At 40.5% G+C, this 20,048-nt stretch overlaps 1 protein-coding gene across 4 annotated transcripts in view; it reads right to left on the reverse strand.

The window, feature by feature from the left end:
• The window catches only part of Vps13D (vacuolar protein sorting 13D), a 99,593-nt gene that overhangs the window by 18,396 nt on the left and 61,149 nt on the right, over nt 1-20,048 (reverse strand). For all 4 annotated transcript variants that reach the window (XM_067787125.1, XM_067787123.1, XM_067787124.1 and 1 more), the window contains exons 14-17: nt 19,011-19,223; nt 18,066-18,941; nt 5,715-6,029; nt 5,155-5,655 (exon numbers count right to left, since the gene is read on the reverse strand). In XM_067787125.1, coding sequence (XP_067643226.1) covers nt 5,155-5,655; nt 5,715-6,029; nt 18,066-18,941; nt 19,011-19,223 — 1,905 coding nt within the window. The remainder of the gene's footprint in view (nt 1-5,154; nt 5,656-5,714; nt 6,030-18,065; nt 18,942-19,010; nt 19,224-20,048) is intronic.

Here is a 20,048-nt window from a genome sequence, read left to right on the forward strand (position 1 = left end):
GTGGAAAGAGACAGGTTGAAGACATGCGCTAAATATTTGAAACCCTCTTTCCCTAGGTTTTTAAGCATCGGCATGGCTATGCCGTCTGGGCCCACTGCTTTGGATGGTTTAGCGCGACCAATGGCGTCCTCAACCTCTCTAGCGGTGATGGTAATTGGTGACGCGCTGAGTTTGTGTTTATGTGCGTGTCTATTGGCTCTCCGTCTATCTTTGTCGACCGTAGGATGCATTATATATTGTCGGCAGAAAGCGCTCGCGCATTTTTTCGCATCCGACAGCACCTTATCGCCAAAGGCGATGGAAACTTTGTCTTTGTGCTTAGTCGGATTCGATAGGGACTTTACGGTGGACCAAAGTTTACCTACACCGGTAGAGAGGTTACAACCTCTTAGGTGCTCTTCCCATTTCGCCCGCTTGTGTTCGTCCACAAGCAATCTGATGCGTTGGTTTATATCCCTTATTTGGGGGTCGCCTGGATCAAGCTGTCTTATAAGGTCGCGTTCCCTCGCTAAGCTCGCGGCCTCCGCCGGGAAGTGGGGCCGGATTTCGGGAATTCTCCCGGCGGGAATGAAATGTGCCGAGGCGGATTCAATGACCTTACGGAAGGCACGCTCCCCTTGGCGGGCATCAGTCGGGATAGGGAGGGCAGCAAAGCTGCTGTCTGTTGTAGATTTTTATTCTTCCCACTTTCCTTTTTTGAAGTTTATGAAAGTGCGTTTTTCGGTGACGATGAAGTCGGCGGTACGCTCGAACGAAATAAGTATGGGCAGGTGGTCGGATGCCAATGTTACCATCGGCTGCCAGTTGACGCAGTTTACGAGTTCTGCGCTCACGATTGAGATATCTGGCGAGCTATGACAGCTTCCTACCATACGTGTGGGGGCGTCTCCGTTTATTGTGCAGAACGTCGTTTCGTCTATTTGATCCGCCAACATCTCACCCCTACTGTCCGCCCGCAAGTTTGAATGCCATAGGTCGTGATGGGCATTAAAATCGCCTAAGATAATGCGATTGTTGCCAGTGAGTAAGGCCTCGATATTAGGGCGGTATCCACTGGGGCAACAGGTGACAGGAGGGATGTAGATGTTGATGATTTCTAGATTTGCATCGCCTGACCGGACAGATAGGCCTTGACGTTCTAAGACATTGTCACTGCGGTCGATGCCAGGATCAAATATATGATATTGCACAGAGTGTGTATAATAAACGCGAGGTCGCCTCCATTTCCGCTCTCGCGGTCTTTCCTGTGGACATTATAACCAGAGCAGGTCTGCAATGCAGATCTTGCTGTGAGTTTAGTCTCTTGAATCGCAGCAATGCGGATGTTGTGCCGCTTCATGAAATCGACTATCTCCGTAATCTTCCCAGTTAGTCCATTACAGTTGAACTGCAGAATTCTGAAGTGCATGAGGGGTGACGCCGCCACTCTAGGGGTAAGTGAGGGGTGACTACGCCTAGGTTGTGGAAGGCCAGGACGCAATTGCTGTTGTGGCCTTGGGACTGGGCGCCCTTGGGCAAGCATTGGGGTACCCGCATGATTTGGGTTTGCGACCTGGCAACATGGCGCGATGAAACCCGTCGGGGGGTTGCCGTCGCGGAGACCAGAACATCTAGGAAAGTGGCACCACCCAAGGCAGGAGCTGCATTGAGCGGATGTCGCAAACCTATATATTCTGTGCTGGCAGACGGTGCAAACGGAGGCAGGGACTAAGAGTTTGTTTCCCTGACCTGCACGATTGCTGCCAGAAAAGAGGGGGGGAGAAGAAGACGGGGGCAGGGGCTGATGCTCAGCATTGCAACCAGCTCTACTACGAAGGTAGTAGTTATGAGTGGTATCAGCTGTTTGAGTTGTTGGCGCCGTGGGGCGCGAGCAGCAGCGGGTACTTGTTGTGGCTTGCTGAGCAGCGAAGCTGCTGGAAGGTAGTGGGGATACGCTTAGGCGTAGACTACGGGACGCCCTTGGGCGTGAGCAGCAAGGAGCCACAAAAGATTTATAAAAGTTGCGTGGACGTCGGGTTTTGGGATCAAGCCCAGAACAACCTGTCCGATGCAACCATCCCTTGCACGAGACACACTGAACAGAGTATGACCGTCCTAAAAAGATTCTTTTCTGGCAAATGCAGCAAAACCATTTCTCATGACCGGTGTCAGGAGACGGACCCGGATTGGGTTCGATACCTTCCCGGAGTAAGAGAATATGTAGCAGTCCTGCTGCAAGGAGCTGCTGGGAGGATGACAATTTGTGGGAGGGACGAAACAAATTAAATGGGGTCACACTGAAATGACAGTCCTTGGTCGGGAAAAATCCCGAGTCGCTCCGGTACATAGAACCGACTGCCTTGGGAACCGACTACAAAGTGGTCCCGTCCGGCCAATTTGTAGGGAAAATTAAGAGGAGCACGACGCAAATTGGAAGAGAAGCTCGGCCTTAGATCTCTTCGGAGGTTATCGCGCCTTACATTTATTTATTTTTTATTACATATACATATAAATAAATTAGCGGTATCCGACAGATGATGTTCTGGGTCAGCCTAGTCAACATTTTGGTCGATATCTCGAAAGCGCCTTCACATACACAACTAAGGGCCACTCCCTTTTAAAATCCTCATTAATACCTTTAATTTGATACCCATATCGTACAAACACATTCTAGAGTCACCCCTGGTCCACCTTTATGGCGATATCTTGCAAAGGCGTCCACCTATAGAACTAAGGGTCACTCCCTTTTAAAATTCTCATTAATACCTTTAATTTGATACCCATATCGTACAAACACATTCTAGAGTCACCCCTGGTCCACCTTTATGGCGATATCCCGAAATGGCGTCCACCTATAGAACTATAGTCCACCCCCTCTTAAAATGCTCTTTAATACCTTCCATTTGATACCCATGTCATACAAACACATTCCAGGGTTACCCTAGCTTCATTTTCCTACATGGTGATTTCCCTTATTTTGTCTCCAAAGCTCTCAGCTGAGTATGTAATGTTCGGTTACACCCGAACTTAGCCTTCCTTACTTGTTTACATTTCATATCAAAACACTTGCGGGTAGGTAGTAGTAGATAAAGCTCATATGTCTAGCTAAGGCGGCAATTAAAGGTGCTATGAGTTTTCATTAAGGCAATCCTACCCTAAAGACATGTGTACGTGTGATGCTTCTCCATTACCTTTATGACATTTGCGATGGGTGTGTGTTAATTAGAAGAGGAAGAGGGCGGACCCTAATACGCTGGAAGGACCAGGTGGAAGGCGACTGGCGCGTCTTGTTATGCGTCACAAACGTGTTGCTTATGTTTATGTTTAATAAACTGGGCGACAGGCTAGGGAACTGTCGTAGAAAAGCATGGATATTAGACTGGGTCGATTTATTAACCGATATCGCGCCATCGATTTTTCGCATACCCAAAAAAATAATTTTCGGGCCTGCGAAAAAAATTGGAGACAGGGTCAATTTTTCGACCAAAACACTCCCCAAAACCCAAAAAATATTCACCCTTATTGTCATTGTCGTCACTGAACGACGAGGACTCACGACGACGTGTTAAATTCGGTATTGACATCGTCGTTTTCGATAACTATTGACGACTATCGACACATGCTTGGTATTGGCTAAAGCGCCAAATACACGACACGAACATTTCCGCGAACATTCCCATTATGTCATGTTTCTACGACCTTTTCTGTCGTGTTTGGTGGTGTTTGCCAGTTCGCGCAAATGTTCGCCAAAAATCAAAATATTTTAATTTTTGGCGAACATTTGCGCGAACTGTTCGTGCGTGTATGGCGAAATAGCTCATAATCGTAGTAATTTCTGAACGGAACAGACGTGCGCGGAAAAGTAAAATGGACAATAAAAAATTTCTGAAAGAGAACTAATGTTCGGCCAAAAGTTCGTATGGTGTATGGCCAAATCTGCGAACAAGATTGCGGAATGTTCGCGGAAATGTTCGTATCGTGTATTTGGCGCTTTATCCATACCGATTTGGTGTCGAAGTGACGACGACGTCGATACGATGTGACGTCGACTGAAAAACGACGACGATGTCGACGACGACAATGACAATAAGGGTATTTTTTTTTTTTTTCAAAAAACTGTTATCGCCAACGTTTTTACAACGGTTAAAAAAAAAACAACATTTTTGTTGGGTTCTGGGGAGCGTTTTGGTCGAAGAATTTACCCTTTCGCCATTTTTTTTCGCAGGCTCCTATCCTATTGAAAAATCGATGGCGCGATATCGGTTAACTTTCGTCCATACAAATCGACCCAGGTTAATGGATATGATATATGCAACACTCAATTGGCCTTAGGTTAGGTTGGGTTGAACTGGCAGGTCCATGAGGACCTCACATAGACTGAATAAGTCCGTAGTGTTACCAGAAGTTTGTTTTAACGACCAAACTGAAAAACCCTATCAAAAACCAGGACCTATGTTATAAAATAACTCCGTCCTCTTGGCAAATACTAGAAGCTTCCTAGGATTTAAGGCACTTGCTGCTTCTAGATCTTACAGCTGTAAAACTCCTAATAGCTGGAGTCTTAGCCTGGCAAGCTCAGGGCAAGAGCACAGAACGTGTTCGATCGTTTCCTCCTCCAGCCCGCACTTCCTACATCTGCTATCACTGACCAAGCCAAATTTAAAGGCATGTGACGCCAGAAGGCAGTGTCCAGTCAGAATACCCTCATGAGTCTACAGTCCTCTCTTTTTAATGATAGAAGCAACTTTGTTAGTCTAAGGTTGTAAGACCTGCACATAATCTTCGACACTGTACAGCCCCGCGCTTGAACCCACGCCTTTCCTGCTTGGTCGATCATGTGCACCTCTCGCCTTCGCTTAATTTCGCCCAGTCTAATTGGGACGTCTACGGAGCAAGCTTCAAGGGAAGCGCCCTTTTTAGCTAGTTCATCCGCTTTTTAATTCCCATCTATTCACATGGTCTTTCCTTCCTACAAAAATATAATCCGGCTGAAGACTTAAATTGAAACTTATAGGATTTAGTGGTCTAAATTCTGGCTTGTGGAATTTGTATCTGTATTTTGAACATCGCATCTCATTTATAAAATCGAGTTTTTATATACCGGCCCTTCAAAACATTCGTGCGCCATGTTTGAGTTTTATATATTTGTGTATATTGTTCAAGCTTGTAAATTACCTGACTTGATCCAATATTCAGTGTTTCGAAATAGAATCTTCGGGAGTTCATAGAAAGGGATAACTCTTCGATATTTTGTAGACCATAATCGTAATCCTTACTCGTTTTGTAATCTTCCAATTTGCCAAAACCAAGAAAGTAAGCCACTTTTAAAATCAGACGCTCTTCCAGTATCAAAACGAATGGTTTAATATCAAATATTAAATATTCAAATATGATTGCGTGTTTGTTGGGACTGGGCAAGAGTTTCGTTTTCAAAATTAAAGCGCTGCTGGACGAATCATCGCTAGTCATGCGTGATGTATGCAGTAATACTGGACAAGATGTATCCAATAATTGATTATCAATTTGTAGATCGACAACTCTACAATCAAATGATTTGACAAAACGTGTTGAATGCACATCGATTACGATGGTTTCCAAAGTTATAAAGACTAACTCCTCACAAGGTTGACGTGTGACGACCGAAATGCCTAACCCCTTTTGTAAATCAACTTTAAGCTGAAAAAACGAAATAATGAATATTAAATTATATAATTTTCATATTATCAAGTGCGCACCGAGAAATCATCGAAGATTGTCGTTTTGTGCTCATCGACAGTCATACGACTGCTAATAGATGCATGATTCCAATTTGGATCAGGTGTAAGTTGAACATCTTCTGGCTTCACTTTAACATCGTGTATTTGTATAGTACGTATGGGTCCATCCATTTTGCTCACAACCTCCAAATGACCAGAACCAGGACGTAGTTTCTGAATTTCGATGCTTTGTTCAAATGGAACATTATCACAGCTAGGAAAACGTGAACTCGATTGTATGCGACCCAGTACGACTTCAGAGCCTGGACGTAAGCCGAAGACTCCATTACGAACCTAAAATAAACCGGAGAAAAAAAAATATACCAGGTTAATTGAAAACGTTGCATAGTATTCGGTTATTAAGGATCAGTTGAACTTTTGGGGTTTAACTTAAGAACTCCATATTGTGAATTTGGCCGTAGAGATGTAGTGAGTTTTGAAATCCCCGTAAAGACAGAGCAATCCTGTGATTGAAAATGCTATGATACTATTGAGCTTTTTTTTTTTTTTTTGTTTTTGCTCCCACTCTGAACATGAACAGAGCATAGAGCAGAGCTGTAACATAAAAAATCATAGCATCTGTAGTGGAGCGATAGCAAAAAAAAGAAATTAATGCTACTTGCTGTGTTGGGCATTGTTATGCAGAACAACAACTTGCAATGCAACGTGGGAAGAGAGGTGAGTGTCTCGATGCAATAACAATAACAGAATCAATATGCTACGACAACAACTGAAATATCGACAAATAAAACCACGGTTACAAAAATAGTCCAACAATAAAACCGATAGAAACTTAGATCTAGCTACTTAGAGAATCGTTGGGTGCAACGATAAAGCTCCGAATGATACCGATCTCAACTTTGGATAAATCCTCGGGAGATCGAAGTGAGTCGCGACCGCAGTACTTTCGCCTAGTTCTGGCGAAAGCTGGGCAATCAAGCATAAAGTGATTTGGTGATTCCACCTCATCATCCTCCATACAGCTGCAGCAGGATGAAGTTTCCAGTATATTGAGACGTACCACATGGATACCCATGGGACAGTGCCCTGTCAAAACCCAAATGTCCATTGATAGGTGAGCCTTAGTGAACCCAATTATTTCAGCAGGCCTCCTGCCATCAACTTTCGGCCAGAAAGATCTTGCTACCCTGCAAGACGTAGGCTCCGCCCAACGTTTGCTGAGCTGACTCGAGGCCCAGCTAAATTACAGCAGCAAATACCAACAAACAAATAAAAATAATAATGTTTGCGAACGCTCCACTCCAAATACTATTTCGTTCGTAGTTTTAATTTTGCCATTTGCTCTGCTATCGGTCTATATCCGGTATATACCACCAACATCGATAACTCTCCCCAAATCTTCGGGGAGTGTATTTACCGCTACAACAGCAACAACCACATTACTGAATCAGACGAACTCATAGAACAAGTACAAGAGAAACAAGTATGTATGGACGGGACTGTCTTAGGCTCAGTCGAAGACCACATAACTTTCATAAATGGATCTGAACAATGTGTTGAAATTTCTAAAATTCATAACATCTGAACAATCAGTTATATATGGGATATATATTATGTATACGATCGACTTATTTTGTTTTGTTGACGATGTATATTGGAACGATTTTCCGTCATCCCTTGTCAAATTTGTTATACGACCGACCTTAACGATCTTTTCAGACAACATTGTGTGCCTTATATGTAAACATCTTGTGAAATTTCAAGTTGCTAGCTGTTAAAATGGGGAGGAAATCACCTTCTATCTGAACAATCGGTTGTAAGAATTATATTTTGTATATATGACCGATCGTGACGACTTTTCAGACTATAACGTATCGTCGCCCGCTTGCCAGAAGCATGAATGTGCAAAATGAAAATGTTGGGAAATCGAGTTTCAAAGTTTATTGCTTCCTTAAAATTAGAAGTAATAGGTTTTAATGTAAACATGTATCAATAAATCATACTCACAATATGCTCTTTCAAGTGAGATAACTGTTTTGTTCGCATCCCTTTTATTCTCCGAGATTTAGCACATTCATTTTTCTAGCACAACAAAAGTTTTAAAAACTGATCTAATTCTTTGTTAACACAGCTATACAAAAAAAATTCAAAGTAGTCGGATCACGTAATGCGGCTCATGTTTTCTGTACCTTTTTATGCGCTGAGTCCGAATACGCTATAAGAATTTTAAGAAGTAAAAAAACTCCTGCAGGCCAATTCCGTTGGCGGATTCGAGTTCAGGGCATCACAATACTTGGGAAAACATCCGTGGCTGTGACTCATAAAAAGTATGTAAAAGAAAAAAGTTCCACATTAAATTAAATTTCATACACACTAATATGTTTTTATCTAAAGTTGCTTTTTTTTGCAAGCGAGCTTGAAAAAAACGCTTCAACTAGCTAAACAGTTTCACTATGGCAAAACCATACAGATGGTGGAAGTTTATCAGCTAATTGTTACTTTTTTTAGCTGCTATGACATTTCTACTTCTAGCGCAGTATGTTTTTGACACTCAACCAGAGAATTATTTCATTTCATTTATTTGGGTTTTTTTTTGTACAAGTAAGACATAGTCTTTTAGATAGTACATCAATCGTATTACATTATCAAAGATAAAAGTAGAGTAATATAATATAATGTAAATACAAGAGCTAGAAAGATTGTTACGGTCTGCTGTTATGGTCTACGGTTACGGTTGACTTGGGAGCGTGTTCGTGTGAACACACCTAATGACTGGGGATGGGGCGAAAGTTGCAATACAAAAGTATCGAAACAAAGAAAAGAAAAATTCGGCGATCACTAGCGAAAATTACCATGAGTTTCCGGCAAGATAAAAAAGTGGAAGGGTGGAAAAATTTGGTGATCACAAAACATCCTCGCTGGCTGTGCACATACGCAGGTAATTGTCCAGAAACTAGGAAAGAGTCGATAGCGCAAAGCACCGAAACCGTTCTTTCCGACAAATCTCGTTTCTACGCGTCTATTTTGGGTGGTAATAAACTCTGCACCGGTTGTGTTGTGTGGACACAAGGTCCAGTTGCAGTAGGTCGGCGTTCGCAGTCACACTTAGTGAGATAAACCTCTTCCTCTACGTTTACGAAGAACACTACCACCTGCCGAAAAGCGTCCGAGACCACCTCCGCCTCCAGGGCCAGCAGTACGACCCAAAGCGTCCACCACCACCAACGGCGCCTACTATTATCACGGGCATCACCATCAGTAGTACCTCCCCCAACCCTTCCATTAGCGCCAACCACGAGCGCAACAACCACCAGACGTACCGCCACCACCAGCTGCAACGCACACAGCGGGGCCGCGAACATAGGCCTGCGGTCACTAATGTTAACACCTACAACAGGCGGTACCACCGACAACAATACTAGCCGCATCTTTATCAGCTACGTCCATACCGGCTATAACAATACTAGCTCAACCCTATCAGCTACGACCATAACGGCTACAACAATACTAGCCGCATCTTTATCAGCTACGACCCTAACGGCTACAACAATACTAGCCGCATCTTTATCAGCTACGACCATACGGGCTACAATATACCAGCTACAATGACAACCACAGGGCAGCGAACATAGGCCTGCGGCCAGGCCAATTGCGACAACGAATATGAGCGGTTAAAGCGGTGAGTTCGCTCCAATACTGAACTAAATATACGTATGTGTAGCCTCAACCTTGTTCTTTAGCAAGCTGCATCCACTTGTAGTAAAGTTAACTTATTATACCATGCAAAAAAAAAAAGTAGACGTACGTAAAGTGAAGTAAGGAGGTTTAATTAACTTAGAAGCATAAAAAAAGAAAAAAACAAAACATATCTTAATGGTCATAGGTAGGCAATTTGTACTGCCCGTGAAACAAAAAAAAAGTTTCAGGTATTAAAAGTTGCTTTGCGTTACAGTAAAATTTTACTATTACTTTTTAATTAATGCAATTGTTGCGGATATGGTTTTGGAATGAGCAAAAGGTATTGATATTGTTTCTGTAAGGAATAAAGTTTTATTGGTAATTCAAGTTCAATTGCATTATCAGTTAAAACGCATTAAATTTATATTAAGGGATGCAATTAACGAGTAATGCAAATTAACTTACATTATCAACAAAAAAAAATATATACTATTTTCTATACTCTTTATCAGTAAACTGTTAAATTTAGTGATAATGTAAGTTACAGTACATGCAAATTTTTATTGCTTACTGCCATCTTACTAACTGCAGCATGCCCGCGTAAATTGTGAATAATTAATATGGCATCTACTTTATTGCTTTTTTTCATTATCAACCTCAACTCAAGAAGTGAATTCATTGTCGAGTTTAACTTACAAATCATAAAATTTGCAGTGGAACTTAAATTGCTTCATTCTACATGAATATATGTCAAAAATAAATTTATACATATTAAAGTAATATTATTATATACATACATGAAACCTTTCAAATCTGAATTATTTTCTTTGTTCTTTCATGTTATTATTTTAATTTTATTTTTTTTGACTGAGTTGAACTAAACACAAAAGAATACCAGCCCTGACTGGTACATGCAAAACAGTATACGTTTCACCTGAACAAGTAAAACGATTTCATTAATTTCACTATAAATTTCACTTTTTGCCTGAACAGGTAAAACGATGTCGTTAGTTTTACTATAAATTTAAAAGTTCATGTTTTACCTGAACATGTAAAACGATTTCGTTAATTTTACCATAAATTTAAAAGTTCACGTCCTACCAGAACGGGTAAATGATTTCATTAATTTTTCTATGAATTTAAAAGTTCACGTTTTACTTGAACAGGTAAATGATTTCGTAAATTTTTCTATGAATTTAAAAGTTCACGTTTTACTTGAACATGTAAATGATTTCGTTAATTTTTCTATGAATTTAAAAGTTCACGTTTTACTTGAACATGTAAATGATTTCGTCAATTTTTCTATGAATTTAAAAGTTTACGTTTTACTTGAACATGTGAAACAATTTCTTCGAGGAGTATGATTTACCCCAAATTTAGTCTTAGTTGCGTTTATAACAATTTTCTTAGTACATAGTACATATTAGTGTCATTATACTATGTGTTATACCGAATTGATGTTTTGTTAAACTCAAAATAAGTCTACTACAACAACATATTAATTTTGTAAGGGGGCCCCAATTATCGGAAGTTGTATCCAAACTGTACAGCCCTAAGATAGGTTTGTGAATGAAAACAGAAAGGGCATTTAACCAAATTTCTACTTTGTATGTAATCTATCTACTATTCATAAGCACATTTATTTACAATTTTTTTTTCACCAAGCGCTTATAACCCTTGTCAAAAAAAAAGGAGGTGACATAAATATAGGTATAGCTTTAAATATTTCTTTTATAGCATACATATGTTAGTAAAAATGAAATTTGAATAAACTTGTAAATAATATGGGAATGCTGGCGTCGCCATTTATTTAGAAGGCACGTAGGGTTACCAGGTAAGGGGCCACCGAAAATTTAGGTGCGTCGGTGGCCATGGATTTTGAGGGTGGGATAAGCACCGGGCGTCGCAACACCACCCGCGGCGCCCCCAAGATATATTCGGCCCTTTTATTTGTATTTTTATTTTTCAGCCGTTTTTTTTGATTTTGATTTTGAGCTTGTGGTAACCGGTCATTTCCGGTTCGAATAAATTTTGTTGCGCTTAGTGTTTTTTTGAATTTAAATTTTTGAATGTTAACGGTCTGTCCGTGGCATCCGGTTCGGCCGGATGTCGTTTTAATTTGTATTGATAAGCGTTTTGAGTCGGTATCTGCGCTTCTGTCGGTTTTTTTTTTAATTTGACAGCTTTTAGTTTTGATAGGCATGATATGACATTTTTTTCTGATTATGGCGCAGGAACAGTAAGGTTGGCAAGGACCCGCCCCAGCCGACAATGACTAGCCACTGTGTACCACCACATCATGCCGACCGCCTTCCTTACTGATTTGGTGCCCGAGGCGCTGTCGCGCTGGTCATTCCGGGTCAACTTGTGAAGTTGACCATCCCACCAGTCCGAGGTGAGCAGCCGCAGGAGCAGCCACCTGCGTTGCGGTGGGATGGTTAGATGGATCAAGTTGTCCGGAGTGATCATCGTTGACAGTTGCTGAGGGCGCCATAACAGATGGCGCCCAACGTGGCGCCTGAGGCGCTGGCCGCGAGGGTCAGTCGGGTCAACCTGTGAAGTTGACCATCCCACCAGTACGAGTGAGCAGCCACAGAAGCTGCCACCTACGTTGCGGTGGGATGGTTGGACGGATCAGATTGTCCGGGCTGGTCATCGGGGGCAGTGGCTGACGGGGCCACGGACTACACGTCAGTTATCCGGATTTTTATATTCACCCGATGAGGCAGTGCTGCACGCACTTGGTTTTTTTTGTAACGTCTAATTTTTATAACTTTTTACCTGCCGAATTTGTGTTGTCTTGTGTGAGTGAGTGGGTGAATTGTAAGGACCCCACCTCATCCCACGTCTCAGGTGGCAACACCTAATGCCACCTGGATTGTGACGGGTTGAGCTGGGATTCAAAGTGGCACTCCTTCCTGGCCCACCAGACTGGGGGAGCGGGGTCCGAAACCGCTCCACCCATTGCGGCGGAGGCAGGAGGGGTGTCCAATAAGAATGAACGGGAGGCCTCAACACCCTCAACCAGTCCCAGGGGCAAGCCCCTGGAGACTGCCCCTGCGTTGCGGCTGGGCGTGTTGAGACCAAACCGTGTGTGCCTGGAGTGACCCTAGTGGCCCCAACCAGTCTCGGAGGGGGGCCTTAAGACCCCCTCGCATTGCGGTTGGGAGCACTAGGGACAAGTATGAATGGATTTGTGATTTTTTGTTTTTGCCTGTGGCCCGAGTGCCTTCGAAGAATGGGATGCCAGCGTCCCATTGACTACCCAAATATTTTTTTGGCCTTCTGTGGGGGCGATAACCACTAGCCTTTCGGAGTTTGGACGAGTTCTCCTTTATCAAAATGTCTACCCAAATATTCTTTTTTGGCCTTCTGTGGGGGCGATAACCACTAGCCTTTCGGAGTTTGGACGAGTTCTCCATATCAAAATGTCTACACCTTTTTTTTGTTTTGCCTTTCTGTGGGTGCGATAGCCACTAGAAATCATCTTTCGGAGTTTTGACGAGTTCTCCATAACAAATGTCTAATTGCCGCAAAGCCCTTTTAAACTAGAAAACAGAATTAATTCCCCACTTGACTTAACCTTTTTTTTGATGGACCTATGTTGCCCGGCTAGCTTCGTAGTAGGACTTTGAGACTCTTATCTCAGGGGTGAGTCGTGCCCCACGTTGATTGGCATCGGAGGCCCCTGGCAGTGGCTTCCCACAGAGGATCCGGTTTCCTGTTCACTTCATCGTCAGGTCTTCGAAGCGAAACAGGTTTGTTACGGTCTGCTGTTATGGTCTACGGTTACGGTTGACTTGGGAGCGTGTTCGTGCGAACACACCTAATGACTGGGGATGGGGCGAAAGTTGCGATAAAAAAGTATCGAAACAAAGAAAAGAAAAATTCGGCGATCACTAGCGAAAATTGCCATGAGTTTCCGGCAAGATAAAAAAGTGGAAGGGTGGAAAAATTTGGGGATCACAAAACATCCTCGCCGGCTGTGCACATACGCAGGTAATTGTCCAGAAACTAGGAAAGAGTCGATAGCGCAAAGCACCGAAACCGTTCTTTCCGACAAATCTCGTTTCTACGCGTCTATTTTGGGTGGTAATAAACTCTGCACCGGTTGTGTTGTGTGAACACAAGGTCCAGTTGAAGTAGGTCGGCGTTCGCAGTCACACTTAGTGAGATAAACCTCTTCCTCTACGTTCACGAAGAACACTACCACCTGCCGAAAAGCGTCCGACACCACCTCCGCCTCCAGGGCCAGCAGTACGACCCAAAGCGCCCACCACCACCAACGGCGCCTACTATTATCACGGGCATCACCATCAGTAGTACCTCCCCCAACCCTTCCATTAGCACCAACCACGAGCGCAACAACCACCAGACGTACCGCCACCACCAGCTGCAACGCCCACAGCGGGGCCGCGAACATAGGCCTGCGGCCACTAATGTTAACACCTACAACAGGCGGTACCACCGACAACAATACTAGCCGCATCTTTATCAGCTACGACCATAACGGCTACAACAATACTAGCCGCATCTTTATCAGCTACGACCATACGGGCTACAATAAACCAGCTACAATGACAACCACAGGGCAGCGAACATAGACCTGCGGCCAGGCCAATTGCGACAAGGAATATCAGCGGTTAAAGAGGTGAGTTCTTTCCAATACTGAACTAAATATACGTATGTGTAGCCTCAACCTTGTTCTTTAGCAAGCTGCATCCACTTGTAGTAAAGTTAACTTATTATACCATGCAAAAAAAAAGTAGACGTAACGTAAAGTCAAGTAAGGAGGTTTAATTAACTTAGAAGCATAAAAAAAGAAAAAAACAAAACATATCTTAATGGTCATAGGTAGGCAATTTGTACTGCCCGTGAAACAAAAAAAAAGTTTCAGGTATTAAAAGTTGCTTTGCGTTACAGTAAAATTTTACTATTACTTTTTAATTAATGCAATTGTTGCGGATATGTTTTTGGAATGAGCAAAAGGTATTGATATTGTTTCTGTAAGGAATAAAGTTTTATTGGTAATTCAAGTTCAATTGCATTATCAGTTAAAACGCATTAAATTTATATTAAGGGATGCAATTAACGAGTAATGCAAATTAACTTACATTATCAACAAAAAAATGTATATACTATTTTCTATACTCTTTATCAGTAAACTGTTAAATTTAGTGATAATGTAAGTTACATTACATGCAAATTTTTATTGCTTACTGCCATCTTACTAACTGCAGCATGTCCGTGTAAATTGTGAATAATTAATATGGCATCTACTTTATTGCTTTTTTTCATTATCAACCTCAACTCAAGAAGTGAATGCATTGTCGAGTTTAACTTACAAATCATAAAATTTGCAGTGGAACTTAAATTGCTTCATTCTACATGAATATATGTCAAAAATAAATTTATACATATTAAAGTAATATTATTATATACATACATGAAACCTTTCAAATCTGAATTATTTTCTTTGTTCTTTCATTTTATTATTTTAATTTTATTTTTTTTGACTGAGTTGAACTAAACACAAAAGAATACCAGCCCTGACTGGTACATGCAAAACAGTTTACGTTTCACCTGAACAAGTAAAACGATTTCATTAATTTCACTATAAATTTAAAAGTTCACTTTTTGCCTGAACAGGTAAAACGATGTCGTTAGTTTTACTATAAATTTAAAAGTTCATGTTTTACCTGAACATGTAAAACGATTTCGTTAATTTTACCATAAATTTAAAAGTTCACGTTCTACCAGAACGGGTAAATGATTTCATTAATTTTTCTATGAATTTAAAAGTTCACGTTTTACTTGAACAGGTAAATGATTTCGTTAATTTTTCTATGAATTTAAAAGTTCACGTTTTACTTGAACATGTAAATGATTTCGTTAATTTTTCTATGAATTTAAAAGTTCACGTTTTACTTGAACATGTAAATGATTTCGTTAATTTTTCTATGAATTTAAAAGTTCACGTTTTACTTGAACATGTGAAACAATTTCTTCGAGGAGTATGATTTACCCCAAATTTAGTCTTAGTTGCGTTTATAACAATTTTCTTAGTACATAGTACATATTAGTGTCATTATACTATGTGTTATACCGAATTGATGTTTTGTTAAACTCAAAATAAGTCTACTACAACAACAAAAAGTAATTTTGTAATGGGGCCCCAATTATCGGAAGTTGTATTCAAACTGTACAGCCCTAAGATAGGTTTGTGAATGAAAAGAGAAAGGGCATTTAACCAAATTTCTACTTTGTACGTAATCTATCTACTATTCATAAGCACATTTATTTACAATTTTTTTTTCATAGCATACATACTTTAGTAATAATGATATCTGAATAAATTAGTATATAAAATGGGAATGCTGGCGTCGGCATTTATTTAGAAGGCACTTAGGTAAATCAGGTAAGGGGCCACCGAAATTCAGGTGCGTCGGTGGCCATGGTTTTTGAGGGTGGGAAAAGCACCGGGCGTCGCAACACCACCCGCGGCGCCCCCTATATATATTCGGCCCTTTTCCTTTTTGCATTTTAATTTTTCAGCGTTTTTTTTTTAATTTCAGCGTTAGTAACCGGCCACGTCCGGTTCGGTAAATTTTTTTGCGTGCACCACCACATCATGCCGACCGCCTTCCTTACTGCTTCCACCGAAAATGCGTAACCATAACAAGATAATAAACTTATTCTTTAACAATTAAACATCCTCAGTTTAAAATTTTTATAATATATAATTAAAAGGTAAGTTAAGGGTTGAGAAAAGATAATACTGCCTGCTTAAAACATCCTGCTTTCCTAATAGCTTTAGTCGCGTATGGGAGTGAGTTCCATAGACGGATTGTACTGACAAAGGACATTCTGGATGACGTTGTGTACTTAAAATTCGGGACTAATAGATTCAAAGTCCGTGTAGATTGGCAGAAACTTAGTTTGTTAAATAAGTACGGCGGTTTTTGTGAGTGTATTAAATAAAAAATAAATGTAAGGCGCGATAACCTCCGAAGAGATTTTAGGCCGAGCTTCTCTTCCAATTTGCGTCGTGCTCCTCTTGATTTTCCCTACAAATTGGCCGGACGGGACCTACATGTTTTATGCCGACTCCGAACGGCATCTGCAAGGCAGATGAGCTTTCACTGAGAGCTTTTCATGGCAGAAATACACTCGGAGCGCTTGCCAAACACTGCCGAGGGGCGACCCCGCTTAGAAAAATTTTCTTCTAATTGAAAAATCTTATTTCTAAAATTTTGATGTTGCTTGCCCAGGGTGTGAACCCAGGGCATACGGTGTGGTAGGCGTAGCACGCTACCATCACACCACGGTGGCCGCAAAAAACAGAGATTTCGCATTTTTAGGAAATTATAAATATCGCATCTGAGAATCTGCATTGCATATGAAGATATGTGATCTTGTGTGTGTTAAGCTGTTAAAATGAGGAAGGAACTACGTCAAACCTCTTATCTCAATAATCGGTTGTATGGTATATACATAATGTATACATCGATCTTGACATTTTTTTCAGACAACAATGTATGCGTTATATGTAATCATCGTGTCAAATTTCAACCGTATAGCTGTCAAAAGGAGAAATGACAAAAATACCTTCTTCGAAAAATCGGTTATGGCGAATATTTGCTATCCTGTTCCAACCCGTCGGTTCCGAAAAATGATCAATCGGACACCCAAATATACTGGCTAATCAAATTTCAGCAAGATATCTCAAAAATTGAGCGACTAGTTAGCGTTCATAAAGACAGACAGACGGATGAACACGACTAACACCCCTATTATGAATTTTCATACGATAAACGATGAACGCTTGCTAGCGTATCGTAAAAAACTATTGTGAATGACAGCAGAGTTTTTTTTACAAATTATTGTGAATCTATACGAAAAAGATAGCAAAACAAAACGCAAATACTAAAAATTCAATTATCTTGTACGTAAAAGGGCAAAAGTTTTTAAAAGCTGTAATAATAACATGTTCTCGGCAACATCTGTTGCCTTTTATGTAAACTCAAATGAACAAATTGAAGAAACTCGAATAAAGGCCATAGAAAGAAGAAAATTTAGAGATGCTTCCAATCGTCTTAAAATGAACTCTACACTGTAAGTACTTGACATACTAGAAGTAAAAAAATAAATTTCAGAGTATGTCTTAACAGAAGTAGGAGGCAGTTTGCGCGTCCGTAAAAATAGGTCATTCGTCCCAAATATTTTGAAGGTTTGTGCCACTTTAAGGTTTCTTGCCAGGGTGTTGCAACAGTGTTGGGAATGAGGCTTTATTTAGATTCTTTTGGATTTTTAATTTTATTTAAATAGCTCCCAACGTATCGTGCAAAAATTTATCAACGATAGCTATCGTAGAAAATGTAACAGCTGATACGATAGTTAGCGTATGGCAATACCACGATAAACGATAAACGCTAACGATCGGTCACAATCTATAATTTATTTCATAATACGGTATAACAGATTGCAAGCGTTTATCGTGTATCGTATGAGTTCATAATAGAGGTGTAAATCATGATAATTTAGTTATACTTATTGGTGGGTCTATCTCTTCTGCTTTGGATGATCTACAATTTCGAGACACGTGACCAACTTAATATAACATTTCATTTTTATGAAATGTATAAAAAGTATATCCAAACGAATATCGAACAATTTGCAGCATACACTTACCTGCACACACATATTCGTATGACACATTAATCGTCCATTCTCGAAACGCCATCTTTGGGTGGTTACACGTTGCTTATTCGGTGGGCGTACAACCAAATTTGTGTAGTCATTTGGATTAAGCGCTGTTTCCACATCCAATACCATACGACACCCAGTCGATTCATTGTGTTTACCAACAAATTCGGTGGGCGGCGATGAACCTTCATGTTCCAATTGACCAAACGAATTCATCAACCACAATTGTGAACGATCCCCAGTGCATTTATGTGCTACAATAACTTTCTTATCGCGTACTGCCAAAACAAGTTGTTGCCCTTCAATGCCTAATTGTGACATTTCATTTTCGGTATAAGCGAAGGTTTCTTTAAAAGCTATATATATAAAATTAGCATAAGTTATACTATTAGAGTTGCCCATTTTATTAAGTGGAAATTCTATAGAATTTCCACCAGGTGCCTCAATTTGTAACATATGTGCACCTAAAGGATCATCCAAAGCGTATGCGAGCGATGACTGTGACCGGACTGTGCAACGCCAATGTGGTTTACAACCATATTGATAGAAATGTATTATAATTTCAGAATAATTATCAATACGTATCGGTGGTGGGAGGGAATTTGCATCACTAAATATGAAAAAATATGTTGCGCCCTTTGATATCACTTCCAAACGTAAAAAGAACATTTCCCCCAAATCATTTCGTATGTTAATATAAATGGAATGCACTTCATTAATGGGTATGCCATGTGACCAATGGCAAAAGCTTACGTCACTTATGCGCACACATAACAGTGGTTCTTGTTCGTAATTTGGCCAATGAAAAGGAAAATTTGATCCCGGCATTGCTGATATAATATGCTCGGCATTTGCGGAGTCCTGATATTATTACACGAAATTACTTAACAATTTTTGTGAATTTATTCGTGATTAAATTTTTCAACTTACCGGCTTTTTTATATCACATTTTTGTGAGAATTCTAATTTTCTTGTAGATTTATTATAAAGCTGATAGCGAGGTGATAAAATTATGAAGGTCGTCCATGAATATAGACCACGACCTCTACGTATATTTATGCCAATGGCATAGCAGCCTTTGTACCTTTCGGCACGCAACTGCCTTTGGTAAGTTTCTTTGTGTATGTTAAAGCTTTTGCACCACTGAAAAATTATTAAAAAATTGAAGTGAAAAAAAGGAAATAAATACAAGGCTATATAGCCTCAGATTTTAGGCCGAGAAGCCTGTTACAATATGCTCCTTTTTAAATTTTGTCTACAAATTAGCGGGCGGATCATGGCTCAATTATATGGTTGGCTCATCTCATCAGCTGATTTTATTTTTATCATTGCATGTTCGACGGGATTGTCAAAAGGAGATGGCAAACTCAAAATGAAACCAACACATTGACAACATTTTCTTACCACACACAAAAACTGCTATGTTATATGTTTTCATTTCATTCCATTCGCCTAATACCAATACACAGATTTTGACAATTTGAACATACATAATTTGTGGCTGTACAGATGAGCCAACCATATAGTTGAACCATGGGGCGGACCTACATAAATCTTTCCCGTCGAATCCGAACGGCATCGGCAAAGCTCACTGAGAAAAAGCAGAAATACACTCGGTGCGTTTGCTAAATCAGTGCTGAGGGGCAACCCTGCTTAGAAAAACTTTTTTCTAATTAAAAATAACTTGTTTCTAACTTTATGGCGTTGCTTTGTCTGGGAATTGAACTTAGGATCATCAGTGTGCTAGGCGGGGCCGGATACCACCACATCACTGCGGCCGCCAAAAAAATTAATTAACGTTATTCTTGCTGTCGTGAAGTTAAAGAAAACATCTTTAATTAAATGGAAAACGAAATATATGTAAAAACAAGTGAAGGTGTCTAAGTTCGGGTGTAACCGAACATTATATACTCAGCGTGAGCTTCAATTGTACATTTCATTTCAGATAATTACTTTTCTACATAAGAC

The sequence above is a fragment of the Eurosta solidaginis genome, chromosome 5 (assembly GCF_040869045.1).
Source record: "Eurosta solidaginis isolate ZX-2024a chromosome 5, ASM4086904v1, whole genome shotgun sequence".
In the NCBI taxonomy this organism is placed as follows: domain Eukaryota; kingdom Metazoa; phylum Arthropoda; class Insecta; order Diptera; family Tephritidae; genus Eurosta; species Eurosta solidaginis.